At 35.2% G+C, this 19921-nt stretch overlaps 2 protein-coding genes across 2 annotated transcripts; both read left to right on the forward strand.

Moving 5' to 3' along the window:
• Positions 1–8491: 8491 nt before the first annotated feature.
• Positions 8492–15374, forward strand: LOC132551109 (ELAV-like protein 1). Its single transcript, XM_060215218.1, has 2 exons — positions 8492–8545; positions 12330–15374. The coding sequence occupies exon 2, from the start codon at positions 12393–12395 to the stop codon at positions 13467–13469; it is 1077 nt and encodes a 358-aa protein (XP_060071201.1). The 5' UTR covers positions 8492–8545; positions 12330–12392; the 3' UTR covers positions 13470–15374.
• Positions 15375–15917: 543 nt separating this feature from the next.
• On the forward strand, positions 15918–19744 carry LOC132551094 (spidroin-2-like). Its single transcript, XM_060215201.1, has 2 exons — positions 15918–15958; positions 18493–19744. Exons 1-2 carry the CDS (start codon positions 15918–15920, stop codon positions 19742–19744), a joined length of 1293 nt encoding a protein of 430 aa, XP_060071184.1.
• The last annotated feature ends 177 nt before the right edge of the window (positions 19745–19921 follow it).

A 19921-nucleotide genomic window follows, 5' to 3' on the forward strand; every position in this document is an offset into this window, starting at 1 on the left:
GTCGAATATCCGGTGTATTTGTGCGACAACAAGGTCACTGGTTGAAGACCTAAATAAAAGATCAGAACCACGTGACACAACCTGGAATCTACACACGACACTGTATTCTATGTAAGAAGATAAAGCAAAGACTGAAAAAATGCATAAGAATGGCCAACAAGCACTCTACGGAATCGAACTCAAAGAGGATAACATAATATTACTGAAGTCCCAGTGATTAGCACCTTACAGTCACAATACAGAAACTACATGGTGTATCACCCAGAAAGTCATCAGTTCCTTACAGTAATTTTTTTTTTTATTTATTTTCATTACACTAAGAAATAGCCTACACTAGTGTTTACCCCACCTACACATCCAATTTTTCCAAAGTAAAAATACTGCCTAGTCATTCTTCGGTATTACAACAATTCAGATTGCCTATTACTGGTAAGGACAGGGACAGGACCTCCCCTTTTATAATGGATTCCTTAACTTTATAAGAATCTATATCAACAAAGTTTTATTGCTGGCTTGTCTAGATGTTCAACAAGGCCTTGTCAAAAAACTCTATTTTAAGTACTATCAAATCTGGGCTTCAGTCTTAATGTGACACTTTTTACTCTAAAAGTGTAATTGCTTTTATATGAATTTTCAAAGAACCCCAAAGAGCACATGACCAATTTTCAAGCCCTTTCTAGAAATATTTCTTCTTTAAGAACATTCGATTTTTTTATCCTGTACACCGCCATACCCCATTCAAAACTGAAAGAACGCCTTCGTTCTCTTGTTATAAGAGCTTTCTTTTTCAATAATGGTGAACGGCCGTACAAATATATGGTCATGAACTATACTAAAGCGAAATCGTTAAAAATACGTCAAAATCAAAGCTGAAATATACGGAGGACTAATCGTAAAATTGGTCTAGTTTCTAGTTAATAACATCCTCGTCGAGTTTAATGTTAAGATCTACTGGGAACTAACTATGTCCCTCCGGTGGCTGACTTGCTTTTTGTTTTTCATACGAAGCTGATTTAATCGAAGAGCTCATCAAAACATGTCACAAAGATCTTACAAAGTCTTTTTATTTCATTTTCAGATATATTAATGACGTCTTTAAATAACGAGATATTTTTTACCACTGCCGTCGTGTATCCCCACCAGAATTTGGAATCAAAGACACGACAAACTGTGTGTGTACAAGGTTACCAACATGGAAAGTTTTCCACCAAGCTGCATGATAAGCGTGATGATTTCAATTTTCCTATCTTGGTTGTTTTTCTTTCAGGATAGCAACATTCCTGCATACCCAACCTATTTTTTTACATGCCGCGGTTAATTCGATAATCAAAGTTCTGTAACACGGTTTATCGTACAAGAGGTCGTAAACTGACTGACAAACTGGTAACACAAGGTTTCAAAAGATGCAGGCCGATGAAAATTTTGGGAAGTTTTATGGTCGCCATAGTGATATCATTCAGAAATATTCTCTTTCTTTGTGTGATATGAAGCTGGATGTGTTTTTGCTCGTCAGTTTGCCCGTTGGTTCCGTTGTTGTATACCTTGTTCTCATTTGAGAACGTGACATTACCTACTTGGATTGACCAAGGTTAATTTGACGAGTGTCGTCGATAAAGCAGAAACGCGTTACTCTTCCGGAACACCTGGTCTAATTCTTCTTGTAATTGTAAATCTTTCTTTTGCTTATATTTGGAAGCAGGACGTTTCCTTGAAATAAGGAACTTTCGTGAAAGTGCTGCCTGGGGCAACATACCCTGATTATTTTTAACGTATCATTAAGATGAGGTTGGTGATGTTGACCTCTTCTTACTCTTCATCGCAATTGTCGCAGACTTTCAGATATACGACGGTCTATTAATATGTGACTTGCAACAAAGAAATTCTATGTCAACTCGGTGACAATTTACATTGAGAAGAACAAGAGCAGTCATAAAGGACAAAAATGCCGTCTCTTCATGTGAGAACAAGACATGGAAGCTGCAATAAAGTCGGCTAGGTTTAAACCATAGGCAGTGCCCGCGGACGAGTGAGTGCAGATTGGTTCGAAGCGACATATGGACGTACACTATCATTATCGTGACGAACACAGGTTGTGTACAGTTAGCTGTTGAGTGGGGGCTGTTATCTTTAATAGATAATGTAGCCCTTGACCTAGTACTTCCTATTGCAAGAAAATTCGAACATGAGAATATTCAATTTCGCGTTACACCAAAATACAGAAAAAACGTAATAGAAATATTGTATTATGAGTTTTTTTTCTAATTAAAAGTTACTCCTTTAGCGAATATAAAAAATCAAAAGCATCAGATATAATATCAACATCCAAACGTGTGATACGATTATCGTCTTTAAGATACGAATTGATATGGCCATTCCATGAACCATTTGGAGAAAGTTATAGCCACGGCTTAAAAATACTTCGTTTTAATGTCATTTTCATCTTTCATTTGAAAAATTATACAAAAGACAAACAAGTAAGTAACACCTTTCATTACCAATTTAAAGTTAGGCAGAATAGAGCCAATAATGAATTAAACTGTACCATGTTTCGTCCCGGTAGGACTTGTTAGTATAGCAGCTAAGGACCTAAATAATGAAACCTACTATAGAAAATCAAACGTGATCGAAAGAAATATCATGACCCTATCATTATATAACTTCCGAAATTTTCATTTCCATGCCAATAAATGAAATATCTCTGCCGAAAATGCTTACCGCATTGTGTGTGACTATAAGGCACAACAAAAGTAACGCGTAAGTCGATAGAAGTTAAACGCGATGTCCTCTATTTAACACATAAATTGTACTTCAGAATTATCAACTTACTAATAACTTCAATTGTTGTATACGTTGTTCTTATTTGAGAACTTGACATCACTTACTTGGATTGACTATGGTTTATATGGCAGATGTCGTCTTATTCTCCTTGTACTGTTTCAGGAGTCTCGTTTTAATATTTCTTTTGTTAATATTTTCCCCTCGTTTTATTGAATTTGAGTTTGAATTATGATTATGTTGCCATGTTGGTATCTTCTTGATTTTTTATAGCAGTGGTAATAAGTAATAAATAGCCATTTATTTTTTTTTAATCCTTCAGTGTTGAAACGGACAAAACCATCATTAAAGACTAATTTGAGAGAGGTTGATGTCAGTCGTTTCAACGCATTAGCATTTGGAGTCTGCACGCGTTTAGTTTTCAAAGTAACAATGCATAAGACAGTGATTATGGGCAGCTAAACAGAAATAACGTTCCTCGAATAATAGACATAATGTCTCGTACCTAAATTAGGATGCTAAGTCGTGCATACGTGAACCTCGATTTAACTTTTTGATTTACCACAAAAATATCCTGCTATCACAACCAGCATCTTAACATTATTTTGATGAGAATTGCAACAGTTAAGAAAGTATTCTTAATTTGAACAAAAAAAAAAAAAAATCATTGGGTCTTGATATGGAACCTGTATGGGTTTTTAAATGTCGATTTAAGGTCATAAATTCAAAGTTTGTTGAAATATTTTAGGACTTAAACTGCCCTAGTATTTGTCTCGTATCCATCACATAAAATGACACTATACATGTGCATAGTATAGAGAATAAATAACAAGCCAGTGTTAAGGTATAATAACAAAAATTACGAAATTGAACTATTTAGGACAGAAAGACCTCGATGCTGGTTGTGCTTTTTAGTTATATCATCTTTCATATATACCCATGTATTTCTTATCCGCCTTTTATGTATATATACAAACGATGTATTGGATTTCTATGGATCATATCACTAAAATCGAAAGAGCATGTTGTTGTCTCCATCATGCGTTTTTGCTTTTTTTCTTTTTCTCCTCAGTAACTCTAGCACGTAGAAGGTCATACGGTTCTACTTCTACATTTTTATAATCGCCTTCAACATCTCCAAGATTACGTCATTCCGAGGTAGAGAATTTTACATAGAGTTACTTGATAGGGACATGGATGAGTATGCCTGATGAGACGTGATGATGGAGTTAAACTGTCTTTTTGGTCATGCATAATTTTACGTCTTTTTTCTTGGTTAGGTTTACTCGACATGCCACCAACATTAGACATACTGCAATCACTGTTAACGACAAACCGAGCTGCTCTCCGTTATCTGTTGGATATGAGCCGTGTTATAGGGATCGGATCTCGCACAGTACATACATACACATGTAAGGATATGACATGTGGATCCTGTTTTTAGATTCATCAGTAGAAAGCCGAGAGTAGGGTTAACTTTGCAACATGTCGTTTATACATACGAGACTCCCAATGAATATCTGAATAGCTATTAAATCCAAAGTATCTGGCATCTACATGTCGGAGTGGGTGATCATGTAGCGTATACTGGAATTTCGGGGATGTCTTATTAAAAGTGATCGATATGACACTACACTTCTCTGGATGGAATGACATTTCTACTCTCGCTGTCCTAGTCAACCATCCTCATTGTTAGACCTGATAGGCAATTATGTCATCCGGAAAGAGACGGACTGTTGAGTGTAGACCTAATCACAGGTCAGAGACATAGGGCAAAAGCAGCGTCGGATCAAGCCATAGTGGTTCAACATGTAAACTGTTTCGTGAGATCCATAATGATGTCTGTCTGCGTTGAATTGTCTATAGGTTTTGGAGACATCTAAAACATGACTCACGCATGATTTTGATGTGCGGAAGTCATGCTAAAGGGTAACACAGATGTCGTGAATGACTATTATATGACCCATATCTTGTTAAAGGTGCAAGTAAGAGGGATGGTCAGCAGTTTTCAGCAGCTAATTTAGGACCTTTTTTTTATTATAGGTATGGAATTACTGATCGATGATGATAAAGATGGGTGAGACGCCAACAGTTAATTTCTTCAAACTTTTTATGCTCTCATTACAAGAAACTTTGATATGGTTGCGTCTTTTTAGAGGTTTGACATTTTGATTATACCATCAAAATTAATCTTATGTTTGAGGACTGAAATACCTTGAATGACCTTGATTTTTAAGATCTGATTTGGGAGATTGGCAATCTTGAGTGTGTTATCGTGCCTAATTGACATGCCGAAGTTTAATGTAAATCTCGGTGGCAGATTTCTACAACAATGTAAACTGATGATAATGAAAAATAATCCTATCCTTTTACACGACATCCACATTAAGGGAAATATGATTGTGCAAACAACGTTTTTCAGATGTGTCATTAACATATTTAATCGTACTTGTCCTCATTTCAGTGTTTTAGGCTGTTTAGTATTAGTCTCATACAAGTTTCTTTGGTGTCCGTTACTTGTTAGAATGTTTCTAACTCTGGTTCTGAATTTTTCGGTGTTTTTGGCCTTTAGCGTCAGTGAGGAGTCAACACAGGACGAAACAACATGCATGACGAAATTAACCACTACTTCATTCGTATTTAAACAAACAATGGCAAACAAAGTGGCTGTTCCTAAGCTTCGGCCAAATTGTAATCTCAATTTTGACTTAGTGAAGACAATTCTTGTCAACTAATTTTAAATTTGGAACAGTCATAAGTCCATCACACTAACATCTCTTATCAGCTCATCACATCTTTAATGTGCCCTGTTTGTAACAACTCTCAATGAAATTACATTTGAAAAGTTTGATTAAATAAGTAAATAAATTGCTGTAAAGTCATCGATATTAAGAAAACATTGAGAACACAAACAGAAAAGCATGGTACAATTTGCTACAGTGATTTGTCTTATAAACTTGTATGTTTTATTATCATGTACATATGTAGTTAAGAGATAAATTGATGCATTGTATATAATATTTTTTATACTCGTGAAAATGCGTATATGTTTATGTAAATCATGTTTTCCATCTTGAATTTCTGTCATCAATACATTTGATAGTGACATCTCAGATAACCATAATAATTACTATCACTGTCAAATGATGTAGAGCTAGATGTACTATCCTAGTATGCATGTTTGAATCTTAATAACTAGCTAAATGACATGACAATCATACTTCGAAAATATCGTACTAATACTTTGTCAAGCTATTTATCAATCCGAGATTTAGATGTTCAAAGTGATTCTGTATCTCTATCTGTATTGTCAATGGAAATTAACTCACAATTGAGAAAACTTTATCCAAGGTGCACTTTAACAATCTAGGACATTTTTGGTCTGAACGGCGACCCTAAATTGTAACCGTACCAGACGGTCATTGTCCTTTTCTCCGGTACGGACCTCATACAACAGAATCACAGTCGTGGATGGATATAACAATTGAGAAAATAGATTGTAATTAAATTGCATGTGTTTGAAAGTCTGGTTGGGATTATGTTGAGTGTATTTTCATGCACATCTCCCTTCTTTACCGTTACTCAGTACGCTATTCAATGTAAGGATTCTGTCAAAGTGAAAGTAGATTATTATTACTAGAGTAGTCTCCCTTTAAATGACGTCACATTTCCCTCAGCCATATTGGAAAGGGTCAGTATTGCACGTGTTGAAATTAGTGTTTCCAGACTCTTATTTTTCCAAACAGACAGTTGTTCAAGAATCAGTTTCTTGTGACAACTGTATAAAGACTATCGATATGTGTCATTTTCATAAGTAAGAATGATGCAACTACCAAACTTTTGCAAAATGATGATGTTTTTATTGTCATTTGTCTATTGTGTACCTACTTATACATATAGATATGTAGTAAGCTTGCTGATAATTTCTAATTAGCAAGCGACAGATCACCAGGCTACATAGTAATTAGCAGCATATTGTCTAAATTTTCTACCGTAAATATTGTTGTCGGTGCGTCAATTAAAATTGACTCTGTTTTGTGATTTGTTGTTTAAAAAATTCCCTCGAAAGTCTCCTTCGATAAAATTTATTTGGCACGTCAGTGTTACGACAGTAGTACTGCTCGCCCTAATTCAGCACTCGATGTCTGTGGCACACAGGCCTTTATTTTGCAGTTGAGCAACAAAAAATGCATGCATTGAAATATCATGTCTGTCTACCGCGGTTATAATTGTCAGAATAGAGTACTTCTATGAGACGTCTCCTGATGAAAAAAAAACCAAAACAATATAGTCCAATTTTGCGATTGAAAAAAAAAGAGAAAGTAAAAGAAGAAAAAGAAAACCAACTAAAGCAATTAAATCATATAATATGAGCAGTCACATTTTCACTAGTAAAATCCATTCAGGTCAGATTATGAATTTGAGCCCAGATTTTCTTTGAATCTATCATGAATACTAATTAATTCACCCTCTCCCTCAATTGAATTGTGGTGACTTCTGAAACTGAGATAAAGGTCTTGTTACTGGTTTGAGATGTAAAATCACAGCTATGAGTTTTCCTATTCATTGAAGTTGTATTCAATTAAAAGTTGAGCGGATCACCTGGCCCTGTCCTGTTTAATCTGCTGTACTGTACTGTTACAAGTCTTTAGAGTTTGTTTGCCTCTTGCATTATACAACACTGTATTTTTAACCATGATTCAATTATACCCTGCAAGAATTGATGGAAATGTATTCAATATATCACTTAAACACTGCTTACAAATAAAATGTTTACAAGGATTTTTTTCTAAATTTTAACATTTACAGTTTTATTTTGCCCTGGTATAGCCTTGTTGGTGCGGGGATATTAATTGTGTGGAAACAATTTATATTATGAACATAAGAAGATCAGTGATGCCTGTCTAAATGTTAAGTTAAAATATTAGATTTAATCAAGTTGAATAATATTTAATTATGAAATGCATGTGTACTACTGAACATTATTGGTTAAGTCATCATCAGTAATTTAGTATCGGTCATTATGAACAAAATTTTTGATAGAAGTTGCTATTCAGTACTACCCAGTTTACATATTTGGTAAAGCAGACATTTAATGTCTTGCAGACAACAGTATCAAAATTAGTTTTCCCCAACCCATACATACCTTATTAGCTGGCAAATATTGTTTGACATGTACAGTACCTGGTATCTGCATCACAATCATTATTCATGGGATTATTTTAAAGAAACTGTCAACAAGATTACATAGGACATTAAAAGTCTCCCTGCATATACACATCTATAGAGATTCCATAACATTTAATTATGAGTACCACAATTCAAAAGGTAGTTATTAGTTAACCTATCAACTGCTGTAATCAGCTGTAATATAAATGTAAAGTAAGTTTGATTTTCCTGTTCAGAAATAGCAAGGTGTCTCCTGTTAATAACGATAGTGATATTTCATTCTGTTTGAAGGAAAAAATATACATTTTTCAGGCAGTGACAACAATTTTATAAAGTACATATTGGATTTGAACATTTAACTACTTTGCTTGCCAGTCACACTGTAGTTATTTTACACTGTATCGATAGTACAATTTTTATCAACATATTTATTTCTATTGTAAATATATTTATAATCAATGATATTATTTCAATACATTTATGTTTTTTCTTCTATTATTTGTTTTACTGTAGGAATAACCTATATTTAGGATCTATTTCGAAGTTCCTGCTTAAAAGTATTTTAGTCCTTGACTATATTTCGGGCCATCTTGGAGAGAAGGTAATTATTTATTTCATAAATCAATATTTATTATTATTCTGATTAGTATTATAGTTTATATTTGTTGTTTGTTATCTATGAATGATGCTATTTTTTAAGACATTATCATTATTTTATTTTTAGTATAATTATTATTTATTGATGTTTGTTTTCTTTATTTTGACAAAAGACGAAGTTTCATTTATTAGAAAGTGTCATGTGTATGCTATTTTGATTTATCAAATGGTCAACTCAGAATTTATTAACTATTAATTCAATTTCATATAAGATATTGAACTTTTTACTCAGATGCTGCTTAATTATAAAAAATCTCAAAAGGTCATCAGTTTTTGGGTGATATTTTGTTGGTTGTTATTATTGAATGCTTTAAGTTTTCAGTCCTGTCTTCGACCCAGTTTTTATTTCATAATGGATTTTTTATTTCAATCAAATTTTTTATTTTTCATTATACATTTATTCTTTTGACCAGTGTCACCGTATTTAGTGAGAATATTCATTAACAATATCTCCGTTATTTTTGCCATTATATTGTTTGTTTTTTTCTGTACATTTCTTTTAATCCTATGGCTTGCTTTGATATATTTTTTATTTGCTTTTCATCAAAATATCAGTCATTGATCTGAAGAATTAAACACATTGCATAAGCATAGAGCAATAGATATAGCAACACAGACTTGTAAAATCATTATTGCATTTAAAATGTTTTGATTTTTTGATATTTGACTGATTTAGTTAAATTTGATTAGTTTAAAATGTTTAAGCAGATTAGCACGGTGTTGTTTGATGAGGCAATGTTTATCCATAAATTTTATGTCAATCCTTTGAAATTAAAAGTAAATTAAATCCAACAATAAATAGAAATGAATATATTTGATTTACTATGGCACTAGCATGAGAAAATACATCATCATGAGATGTGGAATGTGTGCATATTTTCATGGAACGAAACCCCTCTTATCCTCAATACTCCAGGGGTTACAATCATTTTTGCTCTCTGCACCCCTGGAACATGGCATGGAAAAATTGAAGGCACAGTGGATCAAAGTAATCTTTTCGTCTTGTCAACAAGCACATGGAACCTTTTGCCATGACATGTTCCAGAGATACAAAGAGTGAAGGTGATCGTAACCCATGGGTATCGAGAATGAACCTGACTTCTGAACCCAAATACAAATGTCAAAGTGCAACATACTTAAGTCCAATTTGTGTGTCGTGATTTTACTCTCACCACCTTCTCGGAACAAAACTAATCAAAAGAATCTGATTTGAAAAAAAGAGAAGGATAGAATAAAACCATCCCTACTATACAAAATAAAAAAAAACATTGCCTTAAATAGATAATGTGCCATATTTTTCATAAAATATATATATTTGAATATAGCCAAAGATGCATTCATTTCAAAACTTGTATATTGAATCCAATATGGCAACTTGGCTTAATATATTGCACTTTGTCATTTGTATTTGGGCCTAGAGGGATTTTGTTACTTGAAAACATGCAATGGGAAAAAGGGAATGTCAAAGACTGTATAAACATGGCATGTAGCCTCCGCAGACAGAGAAGATTAAAATATATCAATGAAGGCATTATTTAGTATCAAGTTACACTGAGGGTGATTCCTCTTAAATCAAGACAGTTAAATACAAATTGCATGGCCAAAGATGCAATCACTGCAATACTTGTATACTAAACCCAAGATGGCAACTGGGCTTATTACTTGACAAGTTTAGACTTTTATCCAGTATTAAGCCCATCCCATGCACTCTGGACAAAAAATAATGACTGGCTTCATGGGCTTTTTATGCTTGTTGCGAGATAAATATGGAAGTTATCATCAGAAGATTGGGTTTTATGAGGATGATACAGGTTTGTATCCAAAATGTCAAATTCTTTATGAGAAATAGCAAAGGCCAATTTTTAACTATTACATATTTGAGAAACTTGAATTAATGTGAATTAAGGAATAACTTGAGGCAATGATGTATATTATACATAAATAGCTATAAATATTAATGTCTTAAAAATTTTATCAAAATTAACGTAATCTTTGTGTATATATAGTATATTTTGGAGCCTCTGTTCATTGTATTGTAACATTTCTACTCTGATCAGTGTGGTTTTACTCAACTGTCAAGGCATCAGTTACATAAATAAACCACTTATGGATTAAACTGTAAACACCTTCTGATTGGCTGTTATATTGAACTTTGACCTGTATGAATTTTAAATGGACATTTTGGTGGGGAGGGAGCTTCATGTACTTTCAGAGAAAGTGGTTTGTGGTTGGTTTCAGTATATATCTGTGAAGATACCCATTTAAATTTGTAATAAATTTTGATATTTCCACAGTATTCTGAATCTGTAAGTTTTGCATATTTAGAGAGCGGCATGTCACTACATGGCTATTTCCTTGTGGTCTTTAGTGATGGAGAGCTCTGTTATCGGAGCATTATGTTCTAAATGGTCACAACAAGTCCTATCTTTGTGATCATTATGCCCTCTGCTGTATATGTGGATACAAAACAATTAAATTTATCATCAAAATAGCTGTTTTATTGTGAAAGGAACAGGTCACATGATTCAAGCTTAGTTGCTTGTCGTGATATTTATTTCACTCTCCTTAGAAAATTAGATAATGAGAATGCAATAATCGTCATAGTCAACTTAACCTCTCTAACACCCATAGAAACTGTTAATATCACCTACAGATACTACAGTGCACAGTAAACAGCTCTAGGTCAAAGGTCATCTATGATGAAACCAATGCCATGTTTAACAAACATGAATTTATGTTGCCATAATCAGTTGCATATCTATATATTTTTTTATTTGTATTTAATTTTTTACCAAAATCGCCAGTATCAACATCACATTAATTACACCAATTATCCTTTTATAGTGACAAATTCATGTAAGTATTCGCAGTCTGTGATCTACATTCTTCATTCATTGTCTGATTGTCATGAAACTTCCAGAACATGCTTGAATAATCACCAGCTTGCTGCAGTTGACTTGTGAATCACAGTTTTACAGATTTGTACCATGCAATGTTCTGTATGTCCAATATATAATTTTGTGAAAAAAGGACAGAATTCAGTGAATATGCAATTTTAATTGGATTTAAAGAAAAATCTACTTTTAATATGTATTTTTTGTTTTTATATACATATGTTATATATATGTGTTAAAAGGGAAGTACTAGATCAATACTACCTCATTTATGTGCATGTAAGTATTTTAATAGGTCCTGGTACGTCCTGGTTACTCGTGTAGTCAAGTGATGATATCTAATAGTATTAATCTGATATCAGAATTGAAGTATATTCATGAAGAACCATGACTTTCAAAGTCTTCACAGTTGTTTGGGAACATTAGATTCAATATTTTTTTATCAACCATAGGCATAACCGCCTCACAAAGTAAATCTCTTGTGACATTATGGTTTCAGGTCATTTTTAAAATGATAAGTGCTAGATAAACTTAACACTTGCCCAGCAATCTTATCCTTGATAACTGCATCAAAGATTATACTGTCGTGATTGCTGATACAAATTATCAAGTTGTGAACAAAAAGCACATACAATATGATCTCTTTTGAGTTTTGACTTTCTAAAGTTATGTAAGTGCCAAGGGCACAGATATTGCTCTGAAACGCTTTCTGCTATTCATGGCTATGCTAAGAATTATAGAATCTACTGCTAATTTATTTACATGTAAAAACCATACTAATATATGTTCTTTTTTTTTCATTTTTGTTTTCTCCTTTGATGGTGGCTGATGAAGTCGTGACCCTAAGCGGCTGCGACCTTTACCAATCTTGGACAGTTGGCGACACCTTTATCAGATATGGATGAACAGGAGAACACTACAAACCTAATCATCAATTATTTGCCCCAGACTCTCACAGATGAGGAATTTATGTCCATGTTTCTCTCCATTGGCCCGATCAAGTCTGCAAAAATTGTCAGAGACAAAGCAACAAACTATAGTTTTGGGTTTGGCTTTGTGGAATACCACAGTCCACAGGATGCAGAGAGGGCAATCCAGACATTGAACGGCTTACAGATACAGAACAAGATAATCAAAGTAGCTTTAGCACGACCAGGTGGTGAGGCTTATAAAGGAGCTAACCTGTACATCAGGAATGTCCCAAAACATTTCAAAGAGGCTGATTTAGAAGCACTGTTTGATGGATATGGTGCTGTTGTTCAGTCTCGTGTATTGATTGACCTACAAACTGGCGAATCTAAAGGTGTTGGATTTGTGCTGTTTAGCAAGAAGTCAGAAGCTGAGGAAGCTATAATGGGAATGAATGGTAAACCACCATGTGATGGTGAGGTGCCACTTATTGTTAAATTTGCTGATGATAATACAAAGAAACAACAACAGAACATGTCTGGTGGTCAGCGTTATAACCAACAGTCTACAGGTGGTGGCCAAGCAGGACCAATGAGAAATCCCCCAGGTAACAGGATGAGGTTTAATCCAATGGGCAACCAAGCTATAAACAATTATGGCCCAAATAATTACAGTGGTCCAAATATGAACTATGGAAACATGTATGGTTATGGCGCTCCCCAGGGCCCCCATGGATATGGTGGGAGCATGGGTGAGGGTCCAAATTATGGGGGAGGCCACGGATCTGGAAGTCCTCTTGGTACAAGCCACTTGGCTCCTGGGGGTGGGTACATTATATATGCATACAATATTGGATATGACTGCACAGAGAAAGAGCTTGCAGAACTATTTGCTGATTTTGGAACTGTGTCTAAGGTCAATGTGATATATGACCACCAGAGAGGCCAGTGTAAAGGGTATGGATTTGTTACTATGACAAACTATCGCGAGGCACAGAATGCTATACTTAATCTGAACAGTTACGTCCACAAAGGGAGACAACTTTCTGTTTCCTTCAAAAAATGATGCAATACTTTCCTTTCACAGAGGCATTTAGAAATATAATATCAGTAAAAATAGATGTGATTAATTTACTGAACATTTGGAAACAATGCATTCCAGTTGAGATACATATTTGCCACAATACGTAGTAATCCTGAATGGTTTAAGTATTGGGGCAAATACATAAGAATCTCAGGAATGGAGCACTACTATGTTAAAAAGCTGTTGACAATATTATGAAGTTGTGAAACAAAATGTATGTTACTTTTAATATTTGTTATAAATTTGAAGATAAATGATAGAAAATCCTAAATTTCTCTGATTGCAGTACCATTGACTTCAATATTTTTAAACATGACAGGATTTCACAGAATGTCTTGTTCACATATGTTTACTTATTCTTACACTGTATAATACTGTATAGTTGTTTAATTTCGCTGGGCTAATATTTGTTGTTGTCTGGATTTGTGCTTGTTCCTGGGTACTAAATTTTGTGCACGTCTGTGAACTGGTGTCCATTTCTACAGATGTAACAACAGGTAATTTCGGAGATTTTCATTCAGTGTAAAATATTCAGTGGGTATATAATTTTGCATTATCTTTATTTACCATGAAAATAGCAAAATGAAATTCCCTGCTAATATTACCAACTATACAGTGTCTTATTTCTTTCTTTCTTAATTTTATTTAACTAGTTGTTGAAATATCTGGTTAAATTTTGTGACTTGAAAACACATTATTATTTTGTCATGATATTCATTCCCTGTGGTTTGATTTTGTACTGAATGCTCAAACAGTTAGAGTGATGTACTAATTAAGATTGTGAAGATATGTAGGGACGAATTTGAATTTTTTTTCACTTGTTGAATAGAATTTGCAAATTCAGTTTTTTCCTCTTCAAAACTTTGACATACCAGCCATGATGGCCATTTTTAAACATGACTGTGTCATCATGATTTACCTGAATAACACATTTTTAAACTTCTCCTTTTCCACTAGTTGGATTCAGCTGAAATGTGCATGCACAGATCCTGAGATGCTGACATTAAGGAAAGAAGAGACAATAAAGGGCTATTTTTTTTAACCTTCTCAACACTTTGACATAGCAGGCACGGCTCATAACCCCATTTTCTAACATGATTATGCAATCATTTTTTATCTGAACAACACCTGTTTCAAACTCCTCCAGTTGTGCCTGAAATGATACTGAGATGGTCCTTACCAAGACGTGTTCTTTTTCAAATCAATCTGAAATCTAGTAGATTTTAAGTCTCTCCAGTGCCACTGAGCTGAAATTGTTATGGAATGTTGAGAAACTGGAATGATGAGAGTGTTGTGGTTTTTGTTACATTTACAAATAGAATTCAGAACTGTCTTAAATATTTGATAATTGTTTCCACTGCCATTACTGTTATTATATAATTTACAGGTTTTTATAATCAGATAACATTGGCTGGAGACATTTTAGTTTGATGTACATGTAGTTGCTATAATATTGTCTTCCATGTTACATGCTTGGCAGAGTTTTTTCTTGTCACAGGATGAAAAAGGATGTACGTGTACCATAATTATGCTGACCTTGAAGTTTAAATAACATATTGATGTAAGTGATCCAAGCGGTGCTTACTTTAGTCTGAAGTAATTGTTTTGGCTCATTAATTGTGATACTGACATATGAGGAAATAATCTCTCTTCTATTTTCTTCACCTTGGTTAGCTAATTTTCTTTACCTTGATTTGTCAGTTTTCCTTACCTAGAATTGCCAGTTTTCTTAACATCGTCTAAGCAATTTTCTTCACCTTGGTAAGCCAGTTTCCTTAACCTAGGTTATCCAGTTTTTTTAATCTTGATAGCTAGTTTTCTAAACCTAGATTAACCATTTTTCTTTACCTGTGTAAGCCAGTTTTCTTTAGGTATAGGTTAGCCAGTTTTTTTTTTGGCGGGGGGGGGATTGGTTAGCCAGTTTTTTCTTTTTTTGGGGGGGGGGGGGATTGGTTAGCCAGTTTTTTTGGGGGGATTAGTTAGCCAGTTTGTTTTGGGGGGGATTGGTTAGCCAGTTTTTTGGGGGGTTAGTTAGCCAGTTTGTTTTGGGGGGGAATGGTTAGCCAGTTTTTTGGGGGGATTAGTTAGCCAGTTTGTTTTGGGGGGGATTGGTTAGCCAGTTTTCTTTAGGTATAGGTTAGCCAGTTGTATGGTAGATTGGTTAGCCAGTTTTTTGGGGGATAGGTTAGCCAGTTTTTGGGGGGATAGGTTAGCTAGTTTTTGTTTTGGATTGGTTAGCTTTTGCTTTCAGAGAAGCTTATGATACAGTGTAATTACATTTGTGTGTATTTTTTTTCCATTTAGTGATAGATACATGGTTTCAGCTTACTTTGCTTACTCAGCCTAGTTTGATTTCTGGTGTGACCTCAATGCATATTTATAGCAGAATATCTATTAGTAATAAGTTTAAGTTTTAAATGAATAATTAACATGAAATGCCTAGCTTTCAAACATGACTCTAAAGTCTTATGGTAAGTGCATCCCTACACCAAATATCCAGTGTTCTTGATACAGTTAATGGAATTTCTAAAATGTGCTCGCAGATACTTATCGTTTTATTTTTATCGCAACATGTTCTGTCGTCATCCGTATGTACTTGAATATTTATTGTTATCATTATTTCTAGATGATCATCTTAAAGTTTTACAAGTAGGTTCCCCTTGGTCACTGCTCCATTTTCGAACTGGTCCTTAAAACAAAATGGCCAAAAGGCATCCAGATTTTGAAGGATTTCATATGTAGGTTCAGCTTTGTCTGTAGTTGTGCCAGATATGTTTTCTGATTGATTAGGAAAAATATCGCCAACAGGCAGCCATATTGGTTTTTGACCATGGTAATTTATCATTATTTCTGGAGAAGTACTGGATAGATCTTTACCAAATTTAATAGGTTACCTTTGGTCTGTTGTTCCATTTTATATCAGAACTGATAAACAAAACACTGGCTGACAGGTGGCCATCTTGGATTTAGACTGAAAATTTGTCATCTCCATTACATGAAAAGTACTGGATGGATCTTTGTTAGATTTGTTATAAATTGGTCCCAAGTTGTGCCTTTTTGATTTTTGGGCTGATCAGAAATACAAAAGTGCCAACGGACAGCCATCTTGGATATGATAGAATATTATCACTGATTCTTTTAGAGAGGAATTTTCAAATTTCATATAATAATTAGCATAACAAAGAAGAAGATCAATCATGAGAAATTATCGAACCTTTTGTTTAAGACTGAATGAAGACCAAGAATTGGTGAGCACCAGGTCCTTATGGGATATCGTGTCAGTAATACTCTACAGTTCATGTAGAAAATGATAAGTCCAGCATATATAGACAAGCATTAAGATATAACTAGAGTCGAAGATTCCTAGCTCTTGTTGACGTACAACGGAAAAACATCACAATTCTCATATATGCTGTACTGAATATTATGTTAAACACTAAAGACAATCAGTATTCATGCCAAAATGGTATTTGTATGTGTTCAAAGGTACATAATATTGTATGATATTTTACTTCAAATGGTTAGTGTAATATTTTCAAAGGGAGCTTTCATGTTTATCAAGATATATGAGATTGTAGTTAATCTAGTGAAAGAACATGATTATAGTTTTTCTGTTTGCAGATTTGTGATTGTTGACAGTCTCATAATATCAGAAAAACCTGCGTTTTTTTTCAGGGTTTATTTTGATATTTCACAATTAGTCATCAAGATCTAACTTGTATTTGGAGAGAGGTAATGATAATCTAGACTAATCTCATATAAGTACATGTATGTTACAGTCATTCAGGAAAAGTGCTTCCCCAGACGTTGTTATATATATATATATATATACTTTACAATAAAGCTATTTTTTTCAAGTTTTCTTGGAAAATAATGACACGTGTGAGAAGTGTAATGCCTGTGCATTTGCATATAGATTGCACAAATTTTACTGATAACTGTTGTTTTTTGTTTTGTTTACAAACAGTCAATAGTTGATTTATTGGAATCAAAGAAATCCATTTTATGAGATTTATTTAAAAAGACGGATGATTGTAAATCATTTCCTGCATATGACAGTAAATATCAGCACATTTTTACATTGGTCATGAGTATGAATATTGTATTTTCATTGTTGTTAGTGTTGGTACATTATGAAGGCTTTATAAAAGTCTGTACGATGATCGAAATTAAAATTGAAGGAGTCAGTACTTTGGTCTCTAATTTTTAAGCATTCTATTACCTGAACAATGGGAGACATACATAAATGATTCGCAAACAAATACAAATGGATGACAAAACTAAGTAACCAGTCTAGGTATACCTGTACGAATATTTTCATTTTATGAGATGCATTTGCAATGTACAATCTTGCTTTACTTTATTTTCAACAAATGAAAAAGGTAAAAGAATGGAATTGATATAACTTTATTTTGTATTAGCGACGGTGCCATATATACATAAGGAAATTAATTGCAACTGCAATAAAACGCCTGTTACGTGGAAGTATATCTGCCTAGTTTTGATTATGTAAAACTCCACGTTGTCCATTCAGTGTTTACATGCAAATGTGTTGTCCATATTATTACAATTATTATTGTTATCTGAATGGCCCCTCAACACATAAAAAGGTCATTAGGGCCATAAACAGGTGAAACACAGCGATTCAAAAGGAAATAACATCAAACAAACTAAAAGGTTAAAAGACAAATGCTACAAATCTTAAATGGTTATATTATCATAAAAGATTGGTAAGTCATAGTGTATATCATAGACCAACATCTTTAAGATAACCTAAAAATTTATAAAAAGTTTCAAACAGTGTCTTTAGCGTTATCCATCAGAAATATCCGACATCAACATCTCTGATACATACGATTCTGCAATATAAATATGATTAATCAACAAAATCACTTAAATGTTTGTAAAAACAAATTTTGTTGTAGGAAAGAACCTTTACTGCAAGAGTCATGATACTTGACATGGTGTTTGCAACCAATCGCATCTTAAAATTGTAAAATCTCAGTGGGCCTGGGTGTTCGCCATTAGATGACACTGGACTCAGTGGGCCTGGGTGTTCGCCATTAGATGACACTGGACTCGGTGAGCCTGGGTGTTTGCCACTAGATGAGACTGGACTCGGTGGGCCTGGGTGTTTGCAACTAGATGAGACTGGACTCAGTGGGCCTGGGTGTTTGCAACTAGATGAGACTGGACTCGGTGGGCCTGGTTGTTCGCCATTAGATTACACTGGACTCAGTGGGCCGCGACATTCGCCATTAGATGACAGTGGACTCAGTGGGCCTAGATGTTCGCCATTAGATGACACTGGACTCAGTGGGCCTGGGTGTTTGCCACTAGATGACACTGAACTCAGTGGGCCTGGGTGTTCGCCATTAGATGACGCTGGACTCGGTGAGCCTGGATGTTCGCCAATAGTTGACACTGGACTCAGTGGGCCTGGATGTTCGCCATTAGATGACGCTGGACTCGGTGAGCCTGGATGTTCGCCATTAGATGACACTGGACTCAGTGGGCCTGGATGTTCGCCATTAGATGACACTGGACTCAGTGGGCCTGGGTGTTTGCCACTAGATGACACTGAACTCAGTGGGCCTGGGTGTTCGCCATTAGATGACGCTGGACTCGGTGAGCCTGGATGTTCGCCAATAGTTGACACTGTTCTCAGTGGACCTGGATGTTCGCCATTAGATGACGCTGGACTCGGTGAGCCTGGATGTTCGCCATTAGATGACACTGGACTCAGTGGGCTAGGGTGTTTGCTACTAGATGACACTGGACTCAGCGGGCCTTGGTGTTCGCCACTAGATGACACTGGACTCAGTGGGCCGCGACATTCGCCATTAGATGACACTGGACTCAGTGGGCCTGGGTGTTCGCCACTAGATGACACTGGACTCAGTGGGCCTGGGTGTTTGCCATTAGATGACACTGGACTCAGTGGGCTAGGGTGTTTGCTACTAGATGACACTGGACTCAGCGGGCCTGGGTGTTCGCCACTAGATGACACTGGACTCAGTGGTCCTGGGTGTTCACCACTAGATGACACTGGACTCGGCGGGCCTGGGTGTTCGCCATTAGATGAGACTGGACTCAGTGGGCCTGGGTGTTCGCCATTAGATGAGACTGGACTCAGTGGGCCTGGGTGTTCGCCATTAGATGAGACTGGACTCAGTGGGCCTGGGTGTTCGCCACTAGATGACACTGGACTCAGGGGGCCTGGGTGTTCGCCACTAGATGACACTGGATTTAATTAAGTTTAGAAAAGTTTAGGTATATAATCTATAAACTGACCACGCAGTTTCCACTGACCTCTACCACAATGCCTGACAAGATTTAGCATGTCGATAGTTGGATTGGAGGACGCCCAAATATTTTATGTTACGTGGACCTATAATCCACGGTACAAGGGATGAATGTGTTGCATGTTCAGA

The sequence above is a fragment of the Ylistrum balloti genome, unplaced genomic scaffold, assembly GCF_031769215.1.
Source record: "Ylistrum balloti isolate Yb309-2 unplaced genomic scaffold, AGI_CSIRO_Ybal_v1 Utg370176, whole genome shotgun sequence".
Classification (NCBI taxonomy): Eukaryota; Metazoa; Mollusca; class Bivalvia; order Pectinida; family Pectinidae; genus Ylistrum; species Ylistrum balloti.